This window comes from Hippichthys cyanospilos, chromosome 20 (assembly GCF_059441005.1).
Source record: "Hippichthys cyanospilos isolate Australia breed blue-spotted pipefish chromosome 20, RoL_Hcya_1.0, whole genome shotgun sequence".
NCBI lineage: Eukaryota > Metazoa > Chordata > Actinopteri > Syngnathiformes > Syngnathidae > Hippichthys > Hippichthys cyanospilos.
The window spans coordinates 14,102,999-14,126,347 of record NC_142388.1 but is presented as its reverse complement, the minus strand read 5'-3'; the positions used below and the strand labels follow the sequence as shown (position 1 = coordinate 14,126,347).

Genomic DNA, 23,349 nt, shown 5'->3' with positions numbered 1-23,349 from the left:
TATATTACAATATTTCTCTATTTGAAATGTAGCTCATTACGCTCATTACACATCCAGGTAAAGGTTTGGCTTAAGCCTAAAACCAGTATAGTTGATTTAGCATGTATTGTATTGTAAACCTTTAAAGACTAAATACTACAACTTTTTTTCTATTTTAACCCCATTATTACTCAGCTACACAGCATGGTGATGCATTGTTTATGCTTTAGGCAAAAACGGTTAGTGTATTTCACAATTTCAATGTTAATATTCAAATTCAAGGTCAAAAGGGATGTCACGTCCTGTGTACCTATTGATGTGTCCTGTGTTACAGATGAGGGGCCAGAGACACTGTCCGGACACCTGCTCTCCATCACAATCAGGGGACTATTTAGGTGGAGCCAATGCAGAAGGATGTTGCCGGATTATTGCTTTTCGCAGCCTTCCAATGCCCATACCATTCTGCTTTTCTCGTTGAATGAGGAACTGCAGAATGGCATGGACATCCTTGCATTTTTGGATCCACCTTTCCACTTCCCTCACCAACATGCCTCGCCATTATGACAGTTATGTCCTCTTTAAAGAGTGCATGGTCGAGACCACGGATGTTTTATGTCCTGAGAGCAAGAAAAAATAAATTTTATCGCAAAGGACGGTGACTCGCAGTATTCAAGTAATTGACGAACACTTAACTAGCAAGCTCAACAAGAAAGCGGCGTCATTTCCATTATGTTCCTTGGCACTGGATGAAAGCAATGAAATAATAGAAAATCGCTCAACTTAATTTTTATCAGAGGGATAAATGAGAATTTTAAGATGGGAAATTTTGGATATGGAATCCCTAAAGGGAAAAAAAAAATAAAGGGGGAGGATTTCTTTAATAGCAAGTTACCTTGGAATATGTGTAGATGGATCAACAAAACTGACAGGAAAAAACATCGCAATGCTCAAGAGAATTCAGGAAAGCGTGAAAGAGGACACTTAATTGTACATTCTAATGTCCGCTGGTTGAGTTTAGGAAAAGTATGTCAACGTGTGTGGGAGCTCAAACAGGAGATTATTTCAATTTTGGAGCTACTTGAAAATGCTGACAATTTTCTGGAGCTGAATGACATATTGGCTTTGTGATTTAGCTTTTACTGTGGACATACGCACATGAACGAGCTGCATGTGAAGCTGCAAGAGAAAAAAGACTTTGTGCATGAAATGCAAGCAAACATCAGAGTCTTCAAAACCGAGCTGGTTTAATTTAGAAAAAAATGTCAGACAAATTATTTACTCATTTCCCCACACTGGTTATATTAAATCCCGCAACATGTGAAAAAAATATAAGAAATAAAGAATGACCTTCATGAGGAATTTTGCCCTTGGTTTTATAATTTTGAAAAAATTGACAGGGCACGTCACCTGGTGTCATATCTCTTCTTACAAGACCCGGACACATTGCCACAGGAGTTGCAGTTTGAACTGATTGATCTCCAATGTGACATGGTGTTAAAGGACAAGTTCAACTCCCTAAAACTGGATGAGTTTTCAATCAATCAATCAATCAAATTTTATTTATATAGCCCTAAATCACCGAAGTCTCAAAGGGCTTCACAGAATGAAAAGAGGTCATACAGAGACATCTTTTCAATGTAAGGTACACAACAGCATCCCCTGTCAAAGCTCCCAGAAGGGGAAGGAAAAACTCAAAAACCCCAATTTGGGGAAAATCAGAAACCTCCAGAAGGGACCACAGGTGGGAGGAGCCCCTTTCCAGGCCCACAGGTTGAAGTGGATGCTGCATGTACCGAACACAGAAACAATATAAATTACAGAAAACATATTGTGCTATATAGTGCAGTGATGTCTTGACAGCAGGCAAAGCCATTGGGCAGGAACCATCCCGCATTCCAGCCAGGTGGACCGCAGACGGCTAGACTCCTAACCCGTGATGGTCGACCAGCGCAGGACCCAATGGAGGCGGTCAAGTCAACCCTCACCATCTAGCTAGCCCCCTCTCCCGGCCGGAAGAGGGGGGCAGGAAAAAAGAAGAAGGCTGCAGACAGGCTAATTTAACTAAATGCTTTTGAGTATAGATGTGTTTTTAGTCGGGATTTAAAGATTTCTACCGAGGTGGCTGCGCGAACTTCCATAGGTAGGGCATTCCATAGTACTGGCGCGCGAATGGAAAAATGCCCTTGATCCCGCAGACTTCTTTTTAGCCCGTGGGGTCGATAGCAAACCGGCATTTTGTGATCGAAGTTGTCGGGACGGAACATAAGGTGATACTAAGTCGACGAGATAGGAAGGAGCTAAACCGTGTAAAATTTTATAAGTAATTCCGGGGAGTGTTTTGCTGCTGTCGCTGCTGTCGCTGTTTTAGCCTTAGCTGGAGAGACGAACGATATTTTTCTTTTATATTTTTCTATTTTTACCACCACCCGTCGGACCTGTGTTCGGTGTTGTTTTTCTTCTTTTTCCTTCATTTCCGTCAGCTAGAGCAGGGTAGTCTGATAATCGTAGATCAGACGGACACATCTGATAATGACAATGCGGGCCGTAGCCCTCCCGCAATGCCGCTAGCGTCGGCTAGTGCGGGTCGTAGCCTACCCGCTAGTCCGGCTAGCATTAGCCCTAAGAAGCCTGCTAGCCGCGGTGAGCCTGTTCGGACGCATAATCGCTTTAGCCCCCTCGCTAGGCAAACTCCTCCTCAGTCTACTGGCTCCCGCACATTAGTTATAGGGGACTCCATCACCCGTAACATCAAGCTTAAAAAGCCAGCCACCGTAATGTGTATTCCTGGGGCCAGAGCACCCGACATTGAAGCTAACCTTAGGGAGCTGACACGCAAGAGGGCTAGACACCAGACTAGTGCAAACAACACTAGCTACTCGGACATAGTGATACACGTCGGCTCCAACGATACTAGAATGAGGCAGTCTGAGATTACAAAGAAGAACATAGCTAGGACTTGTAATCTCGCTAGAAAGATGAGTCGGCATCGAGTTATTGTCTCTGGCCCTCTGCCTGCGAGAGGCAATGATGAGAGGTTTAGCAGATTATTCTCGCTTAACTGGTGGATGGCTGGTTTCTGTAAAGAGCAGGGTTTCCAGTTTGTAGATAATTGGCCCTCTTTCTGGGGCCGGCCCGACCTGCTGAGGACAGATGGCCTTCACCCTAACTGGAAAGGCGCTGTCACTCTTTCTAGAAACATAGATTACTGTTTGAGCCTTCCATGACTTCCCACATTAGAGCATGTCGGGTCGCAGGCGAGTAGCGAGCCTGCTAGAACGGGTGTGGAGTCGTTAAGGCTAGAGTTAACCGGCACTAGGCTGGACTGTTACAACACACATAGCATACTTAGTCTAGGTCACTGCAATCCACACACTGTTTCAATACCTAATGCTGAATGCCCCAATGATAAGATTTCTGCTGAGGTGGTGTTGATTAAGGAAAACAGCCCTGCCTCTTTAATCAGTAAGACTAGTGACAAAGTGCCTAGGCGAAATAATAATATCAATATGCGCGCTGTAGTCGTCGACAATCGAATTCCTACTTTACTAACATCGCGACGAGGTTTTAATTACTCAAAATATAGAGCAAGCCCCAGCCATAAAAATCTTGTTGGTATTAGTACTACCAACACGAGGACTCAGAATAGTCCGGGAAAAATGTCCCAGTTTAAATTCGGCTTCATAAATATTAGGTCACTCGCTTCAAAAGCCCTTCTTGTAAATGATCTTATTACAGATCAAAATCTTAACGTGCTTGGTCTCTGCGAAACCTGGCTAAAACCAAATGAATTCTTACCATTAAATGAGGCCTCACCCGCAAACTTTGTGGGCTCACATGTTGCCCGTCCTTGTAAAAAAGGGGGGGGTGTCGCCCTAATTTCGGAATCTGATCTTAGGCTTAGCACGAGCACGAGTCACACTTTCAAGACATTTGAGGCTCTCGTTATGCAATCGAGCTCCTCACCACCATTTTATGTGGTAGTTATTTACCGTCCTCCTGGCCCATACTCTGGATTCTTAGATGAATTCCCTGAACTTATGGCTGACTTAATAACTCACACAGATAATATATTGATTATGGGTGACTTCAATATTCATATGAACTCCCCATCAGAGCCACTTACTGTAGCTTTTCAAGCAATAATCGATGCATTTGGTTTTACACAAATAATAAAAGCAGCAACACACCGGAATGGTAATATCTTAGACTTAGTGCTAACCCGTGGCCTAACTGCCTCAAACGTCATAATTCTGCCACATACTAACGTTATGTCTGATCATTATCTTATAACATTTGAAGTCCTAGCTCAGTGTGGTCTTGTTGTCCACAACCAAGGCTTTAAGAGCCGTGATATTAATTCTTCAACGACTGCTGCACTTTCTGAATTACTGCCTTCCGCAACAGCTGCCTTTCCGTCCTTCACTGGCTCAGTCGATAAGCTCGCGAATGATTTTAATTCGGTTCTCCTAAATTCCCTAAACTCTATTGCGCCGCTGAAACTTAAAACTCGTCCGAAGCGGCGCACTCCGTGGTTTACGGAGGAAACGCGTACGTGTAAACTGTTAAGTAGACAACTTGAGCGTAAATGGCGAACAACTAAACTTGAGGTTTTCCGTCAGGCCTGGTGCGATAGCTTGCTGAAATATAAAGAGGCTCTTAGGCTAGCAAAAACTAATCACTTTTCCAAAATGATTAGTCTTAATAAAAACAACCCAAAGTATTTATTTGAGACGGTAGCGCAGCTAACACAGCAGCAGCAGGTTAATCAAAATTCCCTCCATTCAGCACACGATTTCATGCAATCCTTTACTCAGCGGATTCAGCTAATAAGGGAAGAAATAAAAAAGGCAGCGCCGCTCACCACCTCAACTGTGATTGTTGATGCTAGTTCGGACAATCAGGTTCATGAAAGTCTGGCTACCCTGTCCCAGTTTGATTTAGTATCCCTGGAGTGTCTTACACAACTGGTTAATGCAGCAAAGCCGACGTCCTGCATGCTCGACCCGCTTCCAGGCAAACTCGTCAAAGAGTTGTTCCCGATCTTGGGGTCGTCTGTCTTGAATATTATCAACCTGTCACTCTCCTCTGGCATTGTACCTGAAGCTTTTAAGACGGCCGTCATTCAACCATTACTTAAGAAACCACACCTAGATCCTGAAGATCTCGCTAACTATAGGCCAGTGTCACACCTTCCGTTTATCGCCAAAATTCTCGAGAAAGTTGTAACACAACAGCTTAGTGATTTTATGATAGACAACAATAGATTTGAACTCCTTCAGTCAGGTTTTAGGGCCAACCACTCAACTGAGACAGCCCTAGTAAAAGTGACGAATGATCTTCTCTTAGCCTCGGATTCCAACATCTCATCAATATTATTACTGCTTGATCTTAGTGCCGCATTTGACACTATTGATCATCATATTCTTATAGAACGTCTTAGATCATGTGTTGGTATCTCGGGATCAGCACTTTCTTGGTTCAGATCTTACATCCTGGGAAGGACGCATAGTGTCTCTTATGGCGACGCAATCTCTGAGTCTTTCTCCGTCTCATGTGGTGTCCCGCAGGGGTCAGTACTTGGCCCCTTACTGTTCAACATCTACATGATTCCTCTCGGCGATATTATACGTAAACATGCTATTAGTTTTCATTGCTATGCTGATGATACCCAACTCTATATGCCCTTAGAAATAACGGATCCGTGCAAGTGCAGTAAACTGGAGGCTTGCCTCGCCGAGATTAAACAATGGATGTCTTCCAATTTTCTGCTTCTCAACCCTAATAAAACTGAGATGTTATTTATTGGCCCTGCTCATCATCAGCACCTGCTTAAGAATACCACGCTGAACCTAGAAAACTGTATTATTTCCCAAAGTAGTTCTGCAAAAAATCTCGGCGTGATATTTGACTCAACTCTCTCCTTTCGAACACATATTAATAACATGACAAGAACGGCGTTTTTTCACCTCCGCAATATAGCTAAAATTCGCCCTATTCTTTCTCTTAGCGATGCAGAAACATTAATTCATGCATTTGTTACGTCGCGCCTAGACTATTGCAACATTTTGTTTTCTGGCCTTCCCATGTCTCACATTAAAAGCCTGCAGTGTGTACAGAATGCAGCGGCGAGACTATTGACAAGGACGAGAAAGTTTGATCATATTACTCCGATTCTAGCTGACCTGCATTGGCTTCCAATACACGTGAGATGTGATTTTAAGGTGTTGTTAATTACTTATAAAAAAAAAATATGAGTTTTATGCTTCATTAGGTGCAGCCAAATTTTCAAACATCCATGTATGCCATACAGTATGTGTGTGAACAGACTGTAAGTGTGGTGAACATACCAATGATCCCAGATGAGTGATCAACATGTCAGATTTGTTCTGAGAATATCCACAACAGGATTACCAACAGACTGTGATCCAGTGGCTAAAATGGGTGATTAGCAACACTGTTCTCAAACTTCTGTTAATACTTTAATGCTTTTGCTCTGTTTATGTTTGATATGTACAGTTAACAAATGCAGCTTTTTCACATGTACAGTATCTTGTTGCCTGGCTTGTCAAATTTTAAAAGTCAATGTGGCCACCAAATCAAAAGGTTTGCACACTCCTGTTCTGGGAGGTCAAGAAACTGAATTCCAGCCCTGAATGATAAATGATGACCAAACATCTAGTGTTCATACATCTGTCTTTATTAATGTCCATCGATATTCAGAATTGATCAGTGGATATTGTAATCGTCATCAATGTAATGCAATGTTGATGCCAATACAGATACTGATCAACGTTACCAACATGTCTGATAAATTGGATGAGAAAACAGTCTTTTCCTTTAAAAATAACACTTTTCATATGTAAAAGTAACCTAAATAAAAGGTAAATGCAGCTCTAATGCACTTAGTAAAAAAAAACAAATTTTCCTATATTCACTTGACCTGATAGGGGAAAGCAGATGGCATTTTTTGATTCAGCGGTGCAGATTTGATCTTAATCACTTGAAAAAAACAATACAATTTTTTTTTTTTTTTAACCAAGTGTAATCTGGTTGCCAGAGTGAGCAGCCTCAATTGTGACATCACAGTGCTGGTCTGGTCTTTTATTGTATGAGGGTGAAAACCTTCATTGTGTGAAGGTGAAATATGTTATTCCTCTTTTTTTATCCCGCCCGTTTTTCACCGCGTTTCAACTCATTCCCAGTTCATCTCATTCACACTGTTCCAATGTCATATTATTCCAATTAATCGTGTGACGACTGCTTCCATTTTTATCATTCCAAATATTTACAGATTCCCCACAATTCCCTGTTTTCCACGCCAAAAATCCCATTGACTTAACATTGGGTGATTTTACATTGTACATTTACAGCTTTCACATTTCATATTTTCAATGTTAAGATAATTCATATCAGTTTGGGAATCATGCCCATCATTCCAGTAATTTATACATTCCAATATTTTCGCATAATTCCATATTTTTCACCCTTTGATATTTCACAATTCATTTTCAATGGGAGGAGTCCCCATTCATTACCAATGGGAGATTTAACATTTCAAATTTTGAGCTTTCCCATTTCAAATTCATAATATTTAATGGTTTCATTTCACCTCATGGATCATTCCCATCATTCCAATAATTCATACATTTTAATATTTCCCATATTTCCATATTTTCACTTCAATATTCCAATATTCATATCCAATGGGAGATTTAAAATTTCACATTTTCAGCTTTCCCATTACACATTCACAACATTTAACTCATTCATTTAGGGATCATTTCCATTGTTCCAATAATCCATATATATGAATGTTCTCCCCAAATTCCATATTTTTCCACTTATAACAATTCATTCCCAACGGCATATTTAACATTTTACTTTTGAAGCTTCCCCATTTCACATATGCATCACTCAATTAATTCCTTTCACATTTTCATCATTACTAATATTCACACATTTCAGTGATTCATAAGTATTTTAATAATATTACCCATAATTCATCAATCATTCCCACTGTTATCACCAAAACTTTTTAATCCTTCCTTTTTTGCCATTACTCATCCAATTTACACCGTTACAACTTTAATCGATTCTCCCGATTGCCGCCGTTCCATGGATGTATCCATTTTCCTCTTCCCACAATTCAAAACTTCCCCACAATTCCACTGTTTTCAGTTTATCCCTTGTATCTTCTACATTATTTGGCCTACTCAAACCATTCCAACATTGTAATATTCAGAATACGTCACAGATTCAAGCCATGTCGGCTTTGATCTACCGGCTTTTCTTTTTTAACAAATCGAAGTCAGCAGGTAAGAGTCGACAACACCCTTTCAGACTGCAAGACCATCAGCACGGGTGCCCCGCAGGGTTGTGTTAGCTCTCCAGTCCTTTTTGCTCCAGTTTCCTATTTGCTCAAACAGCCACTCAGGGAACTTTGGTTTCAAATTTTCAGATGACACAGCTATCCTTAGTCTGTTGCACAAGCATTCAAGCCCCTCAGCCTATTTTTATGAAAGTGAGAACTTTGTGCTACAGGTATGATGCAAATCTCACCTTAAATGTAAACAAAACCAAGGAAATGATTCTCGACCCGAGATTAGTGGGGGATCGTAGTCCTGTGATCATCCATAACTCACCAGAGAGCAGGTCAGCTCATACAAATACTGTATCTCATTTAGATAATACATTCAGCTTCAACACCTATGTTGACAGTTTTTGCTCTCGACTACAGCAGAGACTGTATTTTCTGCGTAGACTTAGAGTGTAGGGTGTGGACAAAGCCATCATGTTGCTATTCTACCAGGCGGTGCAGGAGAGCCTGGTCAAATATGGGCTGTAAACTTGGTACGGCAACCTCGATGTTAAACAAAAAAAAATAAACTCACTCATCTGGTGCACACTGCCATGAAGGTGATAGGGTTGAATGACTATCAAGAGTCCTCAGTCTGTTTATAAGCAGACTGTCCTCAGGCAATCCCTAAGAATAATAAGCGACCCATCCCATATCCTCTTCACAGAGTACCAACTGTTGCCGTCTGGTAGACATTATAGAGTCCCCAACTGCAAACTCAACTGTTTTGAAAACTCATTCGTCCCTGTAATTGTAAAAACAAATAATGCTGTTTTAGGCAATAAATAGTGTGCAATCATTTCTATTTCTTTGGGTGGCTTTTAGCATGTGTTTTTTTACATGTTTTTAGCATACAGTGCAATCTTTTTACTTGCTTTTAGCATGTTTTTAGCATTTGTCTTTATTATGTGTCAATCAACTTCGGGAAGGTTCAACGTCACACAACGGGGCAGGAATGAATCATGGTGGCCGGTTTGTGGTCGACGGGAGCTATCCAACACAGCCAGCTGAACTTTCAATACAAAAACAGAGCAAAGCAAGAGCACTCACCTGGCTTGTAGGAGAGCAGAAGGGAGAACTTGGGACAACTGGTATGTGCAGCGTTTGCTTCATTTTTTAAGAGCTGTTGAACCGTAGTTACTGTGCCAAGATAAGGACAGTACAGCATTGACAGCTCTGTATTTAGCACGGTATAAGCCACTTGATTGCGACGTTGAAACTTTTTTTTAATTTTTTGGGGGGCAGACGAGTATTGCTGCAAAGCGAGGGACACGCAGTGTAAGAAAGAATAAAAGGTGCTGTAGGAGAAAATATTGCCTCTGCTACATCCCAGAAAAGTTCTCAGCAATGCTCTTCTTACCGGATCTACTGAAGAGTGCACACCAAGCTCACTCCACTCCACTGAAGAGTGCACAGCAAGCCCATTCCACTCGACAAAAAGTGACTTCACAAATGTGATCATCTTGACCCCGCGACAAAACAACCCGCGTAGAGTGTAAATGACGGGCTTGGACGCGTTCCATCTGAATGCGGTATTAAAGTCATCTTGACCCCGTGACAAAACGCCTCGCGAAGAGCGTAAACGTGCGTTGTCGCATTCGGTGTGCACAAGTCCTAATCGTGTTCTATATTTGCGGAATTATGGTCATCAAGTAAAAGTACGTCAAGTTTAATCAAAATCAAGATTGGCTTGGTTATCGGATGATTTGGCATGAAATGACCCATATAGAGTAGTTTTTTTTTTTTTTTTTTGTCAATGGTTTTACACTTAAATAGCGCTTTTCTACTGCAGGTGCTCAAACTCAATTTATGTATTTATGCTCTCTAAATTTCAATTGTATGAAAAATTATTCTACACATAGACTGGCATCACTTTTTCTATTATTTTGGTATATCTCTCAGTGTACCTTTAACATGGCGTACATACGTTTTCAAGTTCGCGTTTGGATTTTGATGCAAGTTTCAAACAAAAATAAAAACAGCATTAAAGAAAAAACAAAACAAAACAGCCAGTGTATGTATTTCATTTTTTCTTATCTTCCACATGTACACAATGCATCAATTGTAATGATGATTATAATGGAATGATGATGATGATGCCGATGATGATGATAAAGATGAATGACTTTCACTGCAATTTTAGAGCATCTGTTCAGTTGCATTGAGATTGATCGCAGTTCTCACCCTGATAGCCTGGAGACTGAGATCAGTGCCCTCATACAATGTTTCCTCACCATCATTTTCTACAAAAACAAAGAAAAAATATAATATCAGCAACACTATCAAAGAAACACTTTGAACAGGCTATGATTTATTGACTATGAAGCAGACATTGACAAACAAACCTTCCACCCAGTGTGTCGTTCCCCCATTGATAGAGAAGTACACGGATGCCCAATTAAGCTCTTTTGCGCTGATATCGCTAAACAAAGAGAAACCCAGAGTGACCCAGGAAGGATAGACTTATTTACCAGGCAGTAACTAATAGTGCTCTGAAATATAGTACAGCGCCTCTATGATAGTAAGAAATGCAATTAAGGCAGGAAATGTTGTAAAGGCAGTCATTGCTTCAAAATAAACTTTACCATAGCAAGAAATGTATGCCACGAACGTTTTGGTGCGCTTTTACTTTGAAGTTCCTCCTGGAAGCATGGTATTGTGACAATGGACAGCACAGGTTGATCTTTTCCTCCCAGAGCAGCTCTTGATGCGGCCTCTAATCAATAGTATTGTTTTCTGATTGACATTATTTTTTTCATCTGAGTTTTTTTTTTAACAACCTACGAACAAATTCAGCTAACAAACTGCTGTCCAGAACGTAACTCGTTTAGATGTAGGGAAACGTCTGGATTGACATTTGCCATTTTAAAAATATCTTAATGCCAATGAAAGATCAATTTAAAATGGTGTTACCTTCAGCGAACTATTTGACTTTTATACAAGCCTGATAGGAGATACTCCTGACCTTAGTAACTTTCTGCGCCTTTAGTCTTTGTTCAAATGCTCATGCACATGACACATTTGCGTGTCTAAAATAATATATGCACCAAATGTGGATTGTGCACTTCTGCTGAATGATTGAATCCATCCAAGCAATCACGAAGCATCATAATAAACCCAGGAAAGTAAGATTGACCAAATGAGACTGGCAAGGCAAACCCAATAAAAATTACGGAGTGTAACTCCTCATTTGTGACCAAAATAACATAATTATACTCATGCATGAAATATCCCAAACTTTGTGGAACCCATAGATGACCAAAACATGAGCGCAGGGAAGCAGAGTTTATACTTAATATTACAACCTTTAACATCTTCCCAGCGCTGTTTGGGCCTTACTGCTCCCGCCACGTGTTCTCACTTGCATGTGAGGTGGGGACTGCTCCTGAATGTGCAGTCAACCGCTTGGACAAGACTGTCGCTAGTTCGGCCAATCGCATGTCCTGTAGGAGTGGTTGTGAGCTATTTGACTGGCTGTCTAACTAGTCTTGTCCAAGCCAATCTTGGGTTTGCTTGGGGGAAAAAAATGATTCTCATAAGAACCAGGATTCTCAGTTATTAATAATAGGTCTCTAAATCGATATGATGTAAAAATCAAAATCAAAATCTGCATCCTGTCGCCTCTGTACTGCGTCGGAGGCGCGCTGTGCCATGACCGCACCCATTCTGGAAAGTCAAGCAAGCCTGCACACTGCAGGACGTACAAAAGCAAACAATGGAGGACATTCAACCGCCCCGTCTTCATTGAAAGAGGTCTTGTCGCGTTCTGCAAACTCTGAAAAGTTCAAGTATCTTGGGGTCTTGTTCACGAGTGAGGGTAGGATGGAATGCTGGATAGGATGCTGTAATGCGGACTCTGTACCTGTCTGTCATGGTAAAGAGAGAGGTGAGCTGAAGGGCAAAGCACTCTATTTACCGATCGATCTACGTTCCTGCCCTCACCGATGGTCACGAGCTGTGGGTCATGACCGAAAGAACAAGATCCCGGATACAAGCTGCCGAAATGAGTTTCCTCTGCAGGGTGTCCAGGCTCTCCCTTAGAAATAGGGTGAGAAGCTCGGTCATCCGGGAGGGACTCAGTGCCGAACCACTGCTCCTCCGCGTTAAGGGGAGCCAGTTTAGGTGGTTCGAGCATCTGGTTAGGATGTCTCCCGGACGTCTCCCTGGTGAGGTGTGTTCCGGGCATGTGCCACCGGAAGGAGGCCCCGGGGACGACCCAGGACACGCTGGAGGCCTGGGAACACCTGGGGTTACCCCCCGGTGGAGCTGGATGAAGTGGTTGGGGAGATGGAAGTCTGGGCTTCCCTGCTGAGGCTGCTGCCCCCGCGACCCAACCCCAGATAAGTGGAGGGTAATAGATAAATGGATGGATGTATACAAACTCCAAATTATTTCACAAACACATTACTCACATACATGAAAATGAATGAAAATCCTTCTATAGTGTACTAAATGATAGTACCAATAATACCACTGAGTTGAAAAGTAAAAAGAACCTCCTTGGTGGGGTAATCAGTCTTTAGTTGGGTAAGTGTTAATCTGTGATAGGAAATGAAAATATAACTGCAGGGCTTAATGCTCCAGACAATTTACAGATCTAAGAGTACAGTGGACCTCCGGGTTACGACGTCCCTGCCTTATGTTTTTTTCACCTTACGACATGGTCCGTGACTTTTTTTTTTGTCCCCTTTGTCAGAGTTATCAATAATAAGAGACAGGAGCAAAGCCAAGACTATGAGTCAAAAACGATCTTTTGCAAAAGAGGGTCTTCCGGTGTTCCCGGGCTCTCCTTCTCGTTTTATTACAAATATTACAAAGAAGGCAGCTGCAAGTTTCAAAGTAATACCATATAAGGAATTGTTTATGTCAGTGTGTGTGAGTGTGTGCGCGTACGTGCCAATAGGTATGGAAGCAAAGTGTTTTTATATAACATATATACAATTATTTCATCATTTCCCTCCTGTTTATCAAATAAAAATACATCCCTCATCATAATGCTACCTTTCATCATAGTCATAAGATTTACTATAATATAATATAATGTAATATATAGCCTTTCACCATTAATGTTCAACATTTTGTCCATCTTTAGGTAGGGTTATGTTTTTATTATTCTACTTCCTTATCAGTGTACCCAATATTAATTCTGTACACAACATACATCGAATGACCATCACCAATGGTGAAATGCCTTCAGCAAACAAACAAAACAACTATAGGAGTTGTGTAGAGTTATTAATAATTCACCAAGGAAAAGGGGTCCCAACCTCTCATTAACTCATGTCTTAATTTTGGTTTTGTTTCCAAAACAATCATATCAGCATTCATGCAACGACTAATCTTGTAGGTCACAATCTCAACTCTTAAGGTTATTTTCAGTACCCTCACCCATGGGAATAATAATAAAAATAACTCAAAATTATCAGGTACAAATGAACTCCTAATTGAACCATGTGATGCTATGGCGGTTGTGTTCACAGGCCTTTTCTGGCCACAGTGTTCGAGTGTTACCAAATCGAATTCAGGTATGATTATGTACCTTTGCGATTGGTTAAACATATCTAATTCCAGTGTTAAACAAGGGAATATATGAAAACAGCTATTGCGAACTGTATGCAAAAGCATTTGCAGTACCAGCTCTTCAAAAACGCCTTCTAACAAGCAAGCAACACTTTTACATCGCCACTGGACTCATCAAGTGCGAGATATACCAAAACAACATGGGATAATGGTATGTACATCGCACTCAATATAAAATCATTTTTGATGGTGGAAGAGAGTGAATTTCGGCCACTAATTGACACCCATGATTGTGACATCCTGTCACGACATCACTTTACTCGCACAGTAGCTCCAACACTTAACAAGAAAACAAAAGCGGAGGTAATTGAAGCCAAGAAACATGCAAGTAATTTTGCCATCACAACTGATTCCTTTCCTTGCTGCTATTTCAAAAGTGCATCTTTCCATCCCTGCGACATCAGTTGTCAGTGAGCATGTCACTATCTGCATTCATGTTTTTTGTTTGTGTGGCACTTAAAACATGTTTTTTTTTTTCATATTCAACTATGAAAGAGCTCAGCTGCAATGTTTGAAGCAGCGTGTGAAAAGGAAGTATTTTGTGAACTTTTGTTCAACCATTCTGAGAGATCTCAGCTAAATAATTTGTTATTGCACAGCATATGCAAAAACTTTAGTGCAGCCTGCTCAATAAAAATGTATAATTTTGAAATTGGAGTGTAAATTAGCTTTTTTTTTTTTATTTAAACATTTGCAAAAATCTCGTCATATCTCGTTCTCGTGGACTCAATCTCGTGAGGTATCTCATCTTGTAGGATTTGTATCTTGTCCCATGCCTGACAATTACCACAGCTTCATTAACTTTTGATTTAATTTTTCTGTAGTTGCATGCTTTCATCAAATAAGAAAGGCAGTTACTCACCATTCATACAGATTCCTCCCTTGTCAATTGTATAGTTCAGCACAGTAAAGGCAGCCACAGGTGACTTAGCAACCAATAACTGGAGAGATATGCAGATAAGAGCAATTAATAATAATACAAACAGCAAAACGCTGATTGACATATGATCTATATAAGCCAATTGTAAAAGGTCTGCTGAGGTTTTAGAGTTTGAATAATATGACTGGAACAGATTTTTGTCAATGAACAACCGCAAACATCCTGTATCAGTCAAAAGATGAGTCACCAGTGAATGCAGAATCCATGCCTAATTTTGGACTAAGTACATGTTGAATGTTTACAATAAATGCCCACCTAAGAAATAGAACAAACTTTTTATGGTTAGTAATAAAATCCTACTGTACTAGTCATATTTCTTCCAGCTCACTTAACATGAACACAGTAGGAGTAAGGCACATCTCCACAGTAAAAAAAAAAAAAAAAAAAAGAGGATACGTGGTTGTATGTTGTTTCGTAGGTGTTGTTCATTTATTCTATGCAGTTAAAAAAAAAACTGAGTGCTAATTCACAGTAGAGTACCTGTGATCAAATATTTTGATGTATTCCATGAACTAAGCCTTGTTTGTAAGATTGTTCAAGATTGTAGGCCCTGCACAAGGAGCGTGCAACGAAGCCTCGACATCCACCTTTGTTGGCTAACATTGAGCCATTTCCAGCCACACCTCCTACATACTTCAATAGACTCCGGGTACTTAGGTCGATTGCGCTTTGGCTTCTTCCATACGGTCCTCCTAAGGCACTGTTAGTTCCAATGAAGGGACTTGCTTAGATGAGGCAGATGTTAGCACCATGTCTGGTGTCAGGGAGGTTGATGTTACATATTCTGGAAACTTGAGCTGCCTCTCCAGGTTGACATGCAGTTCCCAGTCTGGCGATGGTTTTGAATGACTTCACAAAAGACATTGACTTGCAGGTGCTGGAGTTGTTGTTGGCCACTCCACTGCCCAGGATATGGTTTCAGACACTACGTTCATCACCTAATTGTGTCTCCAGTGGTAACAACCTTCTCCAAAAGCCGCAGGGCAGTTGCTCTTGATATGCTCCAGTATGCCCCTCCCTGGAAAGAGAGTTATTTAGTGTTAAACTCTCCTGAAGAGGCTGGTATGTCTTCTAATGCTCTCTGTGGTCATAACACTCTCTGTCTTGATCGTCTTGGGTGTGAAGAGGTACTCATCTACTTCTTCCTTGGAACATTCCGGGCGCCAGCAGCCTCTTTATGAAGCCAAAAGGGGGTTGACAATGAAGGAACTCTGTTTTGTGACTCTCAACCCTTCGTCTCCTATGCCATTCTGCCGTGCACAGGGTCATGAGCTTCTTCCAAATGGTCTGTTGAAACTCTGAGAGGTGGTTTCTCTGCCTGAGATGCTGCTTTGAACTGCTTTGTGAGTGTTCGCATATCTCTCTGCAGCGGACGAGTCTTGTCTGCCGGATGATCAACATTTTTTTTAGTTAAATGTATACAAAGTCAGCTTGGTTTGTTCAAAGGTCTGTTCAAGCATACAAACGGCAGCTGTCATGTTGTCAGCATCAAAGCGTGCAGTGCTCTCTCTCACTCGAGCCCCGCGAGCTAGCGGCCAATTTATATTCAAGGCTGTGTAAGATTCCAGCGTAATTGAGTAGTATTTTCAACACCCTAAATTGTCCATTGAAAGGTGGACTGGTGACTCTCCTGCGAAAACAGGTTGTGCGGTATGGTCATCCATTGTCACGACGTACTGGTACTTTTTGGTAACAACTTAAAAAGAAAAGCTTTCATGTCAAAATACAAGCATTTGTGCCCATACATTATTAAGTATAGTGACATTTATTTTGAGGTCTTGCCACATTTAGCAAATTTCTTGGTGTCCTGATCTTGTAAAATCTCATCCCATCTCTATTATCTTGGGTGAAACCGTTGTCTAAAATGTCAGTTTATATTTATGTAGAATAAAGTAATGTTGATGATGGCTTGGTGGAGCAGTGAATAGCACATACGCCTTACAGTTAGCCTTCTGTGTGGAGTTTGCATGTTCTGCTCGAGCTCGTGTGGGTTCTTTCCGGGCACTCCGCCTTCCTCCCACTCTCCAAAAACATGCATGGCAGGTGGATTGGACATACTAAATTGTCTTTAGGTGTGATTGGGTGCATTAATGGTTGTTCGTCTCTGTGTGCCCTGCAATTGGCTGGCAACGAGTTCAGGGTGTCCCCCACCTACTGCCCGAAGCCAGATGGGATAGGCGCTAGCAAGCCTGCGAACCTTGTGAGGATAAGCATCTATAGAAAATGGATGGATGTAATGTTGATAGTCAAAAATTGTAAAAATTGGTGTTACATCAATTGAATATTTTTAAATTGATCATTGGCTGTCATGGTTTACTTCAAAGCGTAAGTGTAAGAGTGGTTAGCACGCCCGCCTCACAGTTTAGAGTCCCGAGTTCAATCCCAGCTCGCTCCGGCCTTCCTGTGCGGAGTCTGCATGTTCTCCCCCAGTCTGTGTGGATTCTCTCCGGGCTTCCACCCAAACTCCACACACAAATGCATGGCAGGTGTATTGGACAATCTAAATTGTCCAATGTTGTGACTGGGTGTGTAAATGGATGTTTGTTCTTGTGTGCCCTGCAATTGGCTGGAAACCAGCTCAGGATGTCCTCCGCCTACTGTACGGACAGCTGGGATAGGTACCAGCAAGCCTGCAACCCTAGCCTAAATGGCTATAGAAAATGGATGGATGCATGGTTTACTTCAATATTTTTCATTTAAACTCGTTTTCCTTTTTAGTGTAGTGTAGTTTAGAATGTAAAGTCTGAATCTCCCACCTGTCTCTTAAGTCCATCAATAAATTGGACAATAAAACGTGTGTTGACACTGTGACTCCATGTGTTTCCCAAAGCTGCTGTCACTATGCCTGAATCCCCCACATTAGCTGAACAAGAATCTGCAAAAGACAAATGAACACACATTGCCTGAATTAGTTTGTTTGATTTGAATTATAATTACTGTATTTTCGTAATTTATTTGGATTTGTACACAGTGAATGAACAAAATGAGTATAGTGATTAGACAAGTGATTACATAAACAAACGGGAGTTACTTAGGTGTATTTTGCTTTGGCATCTTTTATTTTGGTCAAAAAAAAAAGAAAAAAGAAAGAACATGGGTCTACAAAATATTAATGCCTATCAACTAATCAGTTGATTTTACACCATAATTGTCTTTCGAGGTTGGGTCACAAGGGCAACTGCTCTAGCAGGGAAACCCAGACCTCCCTCTCCCATTGCACTTAATCCAGTACCTCCAGGGGCAACTGCCTACCTTTGGTGCAGCATCTTGAAAATTAAGCTTGACGCCTAGCTGGATGAAAAATACACCATACCTCTTGGACATTAATTGGTCTTAACTTTGGATGTGAAAGCCTAAAGAGTCACTAAACAGTCACTTTGGCATGGTCATTTTGGAATTCGAACTGATCAGAAACGTAATACTGGGTCAGGACCAGGTGCTAAACATTCCAGTGAAGATTCAAATCCCTCCAGCGTTTTAAATTCAGAATACAAGTTAATTGACAAGGGCAACTGGCAGTAGGTCACCTGTGCCTTAGGCCAATACTGTAAAATACTGTGAAGTTAAATAGCCCCCAAAAATAGAACAAATTATATAAATGATAGATTGCTGGATGTTTATTATTAAAAAATATATATTTTCTGATCTTTTACTTTATAGCATGGGTGTTGTTCTCCAGTCTTCCAGGGTCGGTATCCTGCATGTTTTCCTGTTGTCTCTCCACAACACACCTAAGTCAAATGATTAGCTCATTAGCAAGCTCAGCAGGATCTTGAAAAATATCCTAATCATTTGAATCCAGTGTGTCTTTAAAAGAGAGAGAGGGTTAGAAAACATGCAGGACACCGGCACTCGAGGACTGGAGTTCGGCAATTGTGCAGTTTATAGTTTCCATAATTTTTAATACCTTGGAACTGAACTTTTTTTTTTTTTACTTGCATAGGAACCCTATGATCAACACGCACCTTGATGCTCTATGTGAGTCGTGATCTGGTTGGTCAGGACGACCTGGGGAGAGAAAATATGAAATACAAAATTCATCCACATCACAGCAGACACTTCACCGATCTGACTGTAGATCTCCCACTACATCCTGCCCTCTTTCATAAACAAGTCCCTCAATCATAGGTCTCAATCTCCAGTCCTCAAGGGCCGCAAAGGTGCATGTTTTCGATTCTGCCATCTAAAACACACCTGATTTAAATGACTAGGATAATTTTCAAGCTCTTGCATAGCTTTCAAATGATTCTAATTTGCAGACGGTCCCTGCGCACTCACCAAGCCTCAATGGCGTATTTTCAGTGAAGCAGACTGTTTAAATATTTTACAAATATCTTTATTTTTCCATTGTAGCTCGTAGTCCATGTTATGATGGAGGCACAAAGGCATCATTGGTGTTTAGACAACGTTTTGGCTGAGAGGTAGGTATTGATCGCGAAAGTCTTGCCAACTTTACTTGAGTACACAACCATGCAATAGTTTCTGGTGAGCACGCAATACTATCAGGTGAGATCGCGATACTAACTGGTGAGCATTCGATATTATCTGGTGAGCACGAGAAACCTTTCACTTTTTTTTCCCCATGTCCCTTTAGGGGCTCCATATTTTTTTACTGTTTAGGCAGGGTTCCACCTTTCAGTTCAGTGCAATGCCTTTGTGGAGTGAGTGTGATGAAAATATGAAATATTGACATGCATTGCTTGAAAATAAAGAAAAAACACATTTCTGCATTGCAGAACAAGGAATGCAATTAGTACTTACAGGGATGTTGAATTGATGGGCCAGAGATTTGAGGGTGGTAGCTTCTTGTCCCAGTAGGTTGCTACGGTGCATTAAGTTGCCAGGCAATGTTGTGTCAAATTCCTTTCTAACCACTGAAGCAACTGAGTCTAAGATAATTAGGCCCGCTCTGGTCGAAATGATGATCTCCTCCAATCTCTCCAGTCTAATAATTAAAATAGTTGTATTTAGGAACTGCAGGGGGTGTAAAAAAAAAAAAAAAATACAACTAAAAGTTGGTCATTTTCTTCAGGAGCGTGACAGTAGTGGGATTTGGATTTCAGACCTTGGGTTGGAGCAATGGCTAGCTAAGCGATATGGAATAAATTAGATTTTTTTTTTTCCTCCAGTCATTCTGGATTGTAATGATTAATCGATTTTAATGAAAGCAAGAATCCCAACAAGCATATATTTAAAGACTTGATTTATTCAGAAAAATCCTAGGCAAAATGTTCAGAACAAAATTAATGTACGATTAAAAATCTGTTTTAGCATAAACGTATTCACAGCTTGGGCAAAAATAGTTTGTGTATAACTTAAAAGCCAAGTGGTTAGTAACTATAGTAAAAACACCTTGTAAACATCCGATTCAGCACTGCCAGTTGTGCAATATTTTGAAGTTACAATTTGGCTAATTTTCATTTGTTGACTTCTAAAATGATTGATTGACTGAATTACAGTACCATAATTTTTTTAACAATAAGCCGCACCTTGTTTCTCATGATTTGAACCCTGCAGCTTATCTTTTTTTTTCCCCCGCTAGCCAGCAAGCAGATAAACCATCGGTAATGCAAATGAGTGTATCACACACACACACACGCACGCACGCACACACACACACACACACACACACACACACACACACACGCACACACACACACACACACACACACACACACACACACACACACACACAGATAAAAACTATTTCTTTTACTGTGAAACTTGGAACCACTTTCTTCATAATCTTTGTAATTAAGGGAAGAGGAGAGTGAGAACATTGGAATAACTTGGTGCTGTCTCCCTCGTTTACAAAAGACTGTTTGGACTATAGTTCTTTTTTTTTTCCTCTGGTTTCTTTTATTGACAATTCTGACAGTTTACCTGATCAAAATCAAAATAATGTGCTCTACCTGCAGAGGACATCTTGGCAGGTCATCTCCCTGAAGATGTGGACCCTCCCCGCCATTTGCAGGATTTTCTCATTTGAGCTGAAGTATTCTGGGAATCTGTTTTGAGCGATTTCCACCAGCCTGGTACCACACACAGGAATTCTTCAAAAGTTGAGTTGTTAAATATTTTTTCTCCTTAAAGTGACACGCAAACTTACATTTGATTCTATTCAATTTGTAAAACCCACAAACTTGAACCTTTGTTTTTGTCTGTTTGCTGAGAGATTGTGTGATTGCTACGACTAACCTCTCAGCAGAGAACGCAGACTCAGTGTCAATGTAGATCACACTGCGGTCCAAGCCACCAAGCTCCTTTGGCAGAGTGGTCACAACACTAAGCATCAAACATAATTGAGTCTTCCCACACCCAGATGGCCCTGTCACCTGTCAGATTTTGTGATATAGAGAATGAAACCAAGATAAATAATTTCAAAATGTTTTCTCTCTGTAATGTGACCTAGTAAAACTAAATTATAAAAAGATCAATATACTAAGTTGTTATGATATTTTCGACTGGTATTTGGAACTGGTTATAATTCCCTTCACTCTGACAAAGGCCGTAGTTCCAATGAAAGAAAAACACACGGAAAGCATGAACCAATGATATTCCATAGCCCGGCTTGAAATAGAAATAGAAGGGGAATTGATGTCAGCAATGACTAAGGAGAAGTTGTCGCAAAATACTGCAGCACCTTCAATGTATGTGTCAGCCCATTTTTGTCTTTTCATCAACTTTGGAGGAATGTCTACCGTATTTGTGCGCTGAGAGTCCCACAGCAGTCCTACAATGGATAGTGAAAGTCGTGCAACTTCTCTGAAAACCATTCTTGCCCATTATAAGTCCAATGTTTATGCACCCAATTACGGTCCATCACTTTGCTGTTGATTACATACTGTGATGCCATGAGTTTAGGTGCATTTGTCCAGATAAAGATTTTGTTATGAAGTTGTCATGTTGTGTTAGTGTGCACTATAGTATGTGCATCCTATCATTCTCATGTTCACAAAATAGTATACATATTAAAAATAAGAAAATGAGTAACCCTCAACCTAAGGTAGTGTATGAACTCCATGACAGGAATTAACAGCAGTCAGCAGTACTTGAAACAAATGGTCAAAACATTTAGGATATTTTCTCTATTTGTTTTGTCCATTCTCATTCAAAGTTTGTTCATTTGATGTTGCAAGTTGACAATGTCAATGATACAAAAGGGAATTCAGAGCAACATTTTAAAATAGTATTTGTGAGTTATGATGAAGATTTTTTTCAAGAATACCTTTTTCATGCTACAAAAGTGCCTCCCTGCTTCAATCCACCTGCATCTAACATGTGGGCCAATGAGTGCAGTAAGTAATCTAGAAGTAATAATCCAATGTAGGGTATTTATTTGATCTACCTCAGTGATTGTTCCACATAGAAGACCACCTCGCAGCACTTTGTCCAGCGCAGGTATTGATGTTGAGAAGCAAGAATTTGACTGATTCTTCCACAATTCGAAGGCCTGTCAAAAATAACTGAAGATTTAGAGATGTTGCAGCTTTATTCGTTTTGCTTTGTTCCAAGTTACCTTGCTTTCATTGTTACCAAGTGGATGTGTTTAAAACTGATTGCAGAGTACATCATTGTTAATGTAATTAACTAAATTCCTAATTTTTCGCATAGTATTTTAACTTCTGAAGAGCTGGTCACATACAGTTTATTTGTTCTAAACTACAGCTAATAAAGAATTGCCCTTATGTTCAAATGTTGCTGTCAAGTTTTATGGAGAAACTATATATTACATGTGTGTATTTTGAACATTTGTTACATTGAACCTGGAGAAAGTCTGTGATGCAACAATTAAAAAAAAAAAAAAAGCCAAAATACTCCCTTGCTGTTGTTTAATGCAAACCAGATATGAGGCTTCTGAGGAAGCTTTACATACCGTAGTTAGTGGGGGAGCAATGACTTTGCTAACAGTCTGCAGCATCACCAAAGTTTTCTGGTAACTTAATCCTGCAGCATTCATTACTTCAAAAGCATTGTGTGTCAACAGATCCTGTGGAGAAATGTTTTTAGTTATTTTTTTCAGTAACCATTTCAACACAGATCATAAAATGTGATCTTGTGGTCTTTTGGGAACATGAGACTTAATTATGATTTGGAAAATGGTAAAACTGAGTCCCAATCACAAATAATAGCAATACCACTTAATGGTCAAATGAAACTTACCTTACAACTTTCTATTTTATGCCGTTTGAGTTGTTCACATAACGCGGGAGAAATGCCAGCTCGCTTCAATAATCTTGACGCCATTGTTATTTTTTGGAAATCGTGCTTGTTAACCCATTTTAAAGTTCAATTGGTTTGAGCAAATAACACCCTGACGAGTATCTCACTAGTCTTCTTCGTTTGTTATTACAATAGTTCCTCCTTGCTATGTCCTTTCTGCACAACATTGCCCTCTGCTGCTCTGTAGAGCACCAGAAGCCAAGCAAAAACCATGGGAAGTTCGAAAGTTCGAGTGTAAAATACGCTTTTTTTCCATTTTTTTTAAGTTAGG

At 40.4% G+C, this 23,349-nt stretch overlaps 1 protein-coding gene across 6 annotated transcripts; it reads right to left on the bottom strand.

Annotated features, from left to right (window-relative positions):
* Positions 1-6,655: 6,655 nt before the first annotated feature.
* rad51b (RAD51 paralog B) lies at positions 6,656-23,179 on the bottom strand. Of its 6 annotated transcripts, none has more exons than XM_088403147.1 (11): positions 23,019-23,179; positions 22,732-22,845; positions 22,204-22,308; positions 21,054-21,190; positions 20,768-20,908; positions 19,617-19,800; positions 18,821-18,863; positions 17,612-17,730; positions 14,778-14,856; positions 10,520-10,578; positions 6,656-9,475 (listed from the first exon to the last, which is right to left on the bottom strand). In XM_088403147.1, the coding sequence occupies exons 1-11, from the start codon at positions 23,100-23,102 to the stop codon at positions 9,473-9,475; spliced, it is 1,068 nt and encodes a 355-aa protein (XP_088259273.1). In that variant the 5' UTR covers positions 23,103-23,179; the 3' UTR covers positions 6,656-9,472. The 6 variants fall into 6 exon arrangements, with proteins under 6 accessions (XP_088259273.1, XP_088259270.1, XP_088259271.1 ...); XM_088403144.1 differs by lacking the exon at positions 6,656-9,475 and adding an exon at positions 10,681-10,757 and having other exon boundaries at positions 10,344-10,578; XM_088403145.1 differs by lacking the exon at positions 6,656-9,475 and having other exon boundaries at positions 10,344-10,578.
* Positions 23,180-23,349: the final 170 nt, after the last annotated feature.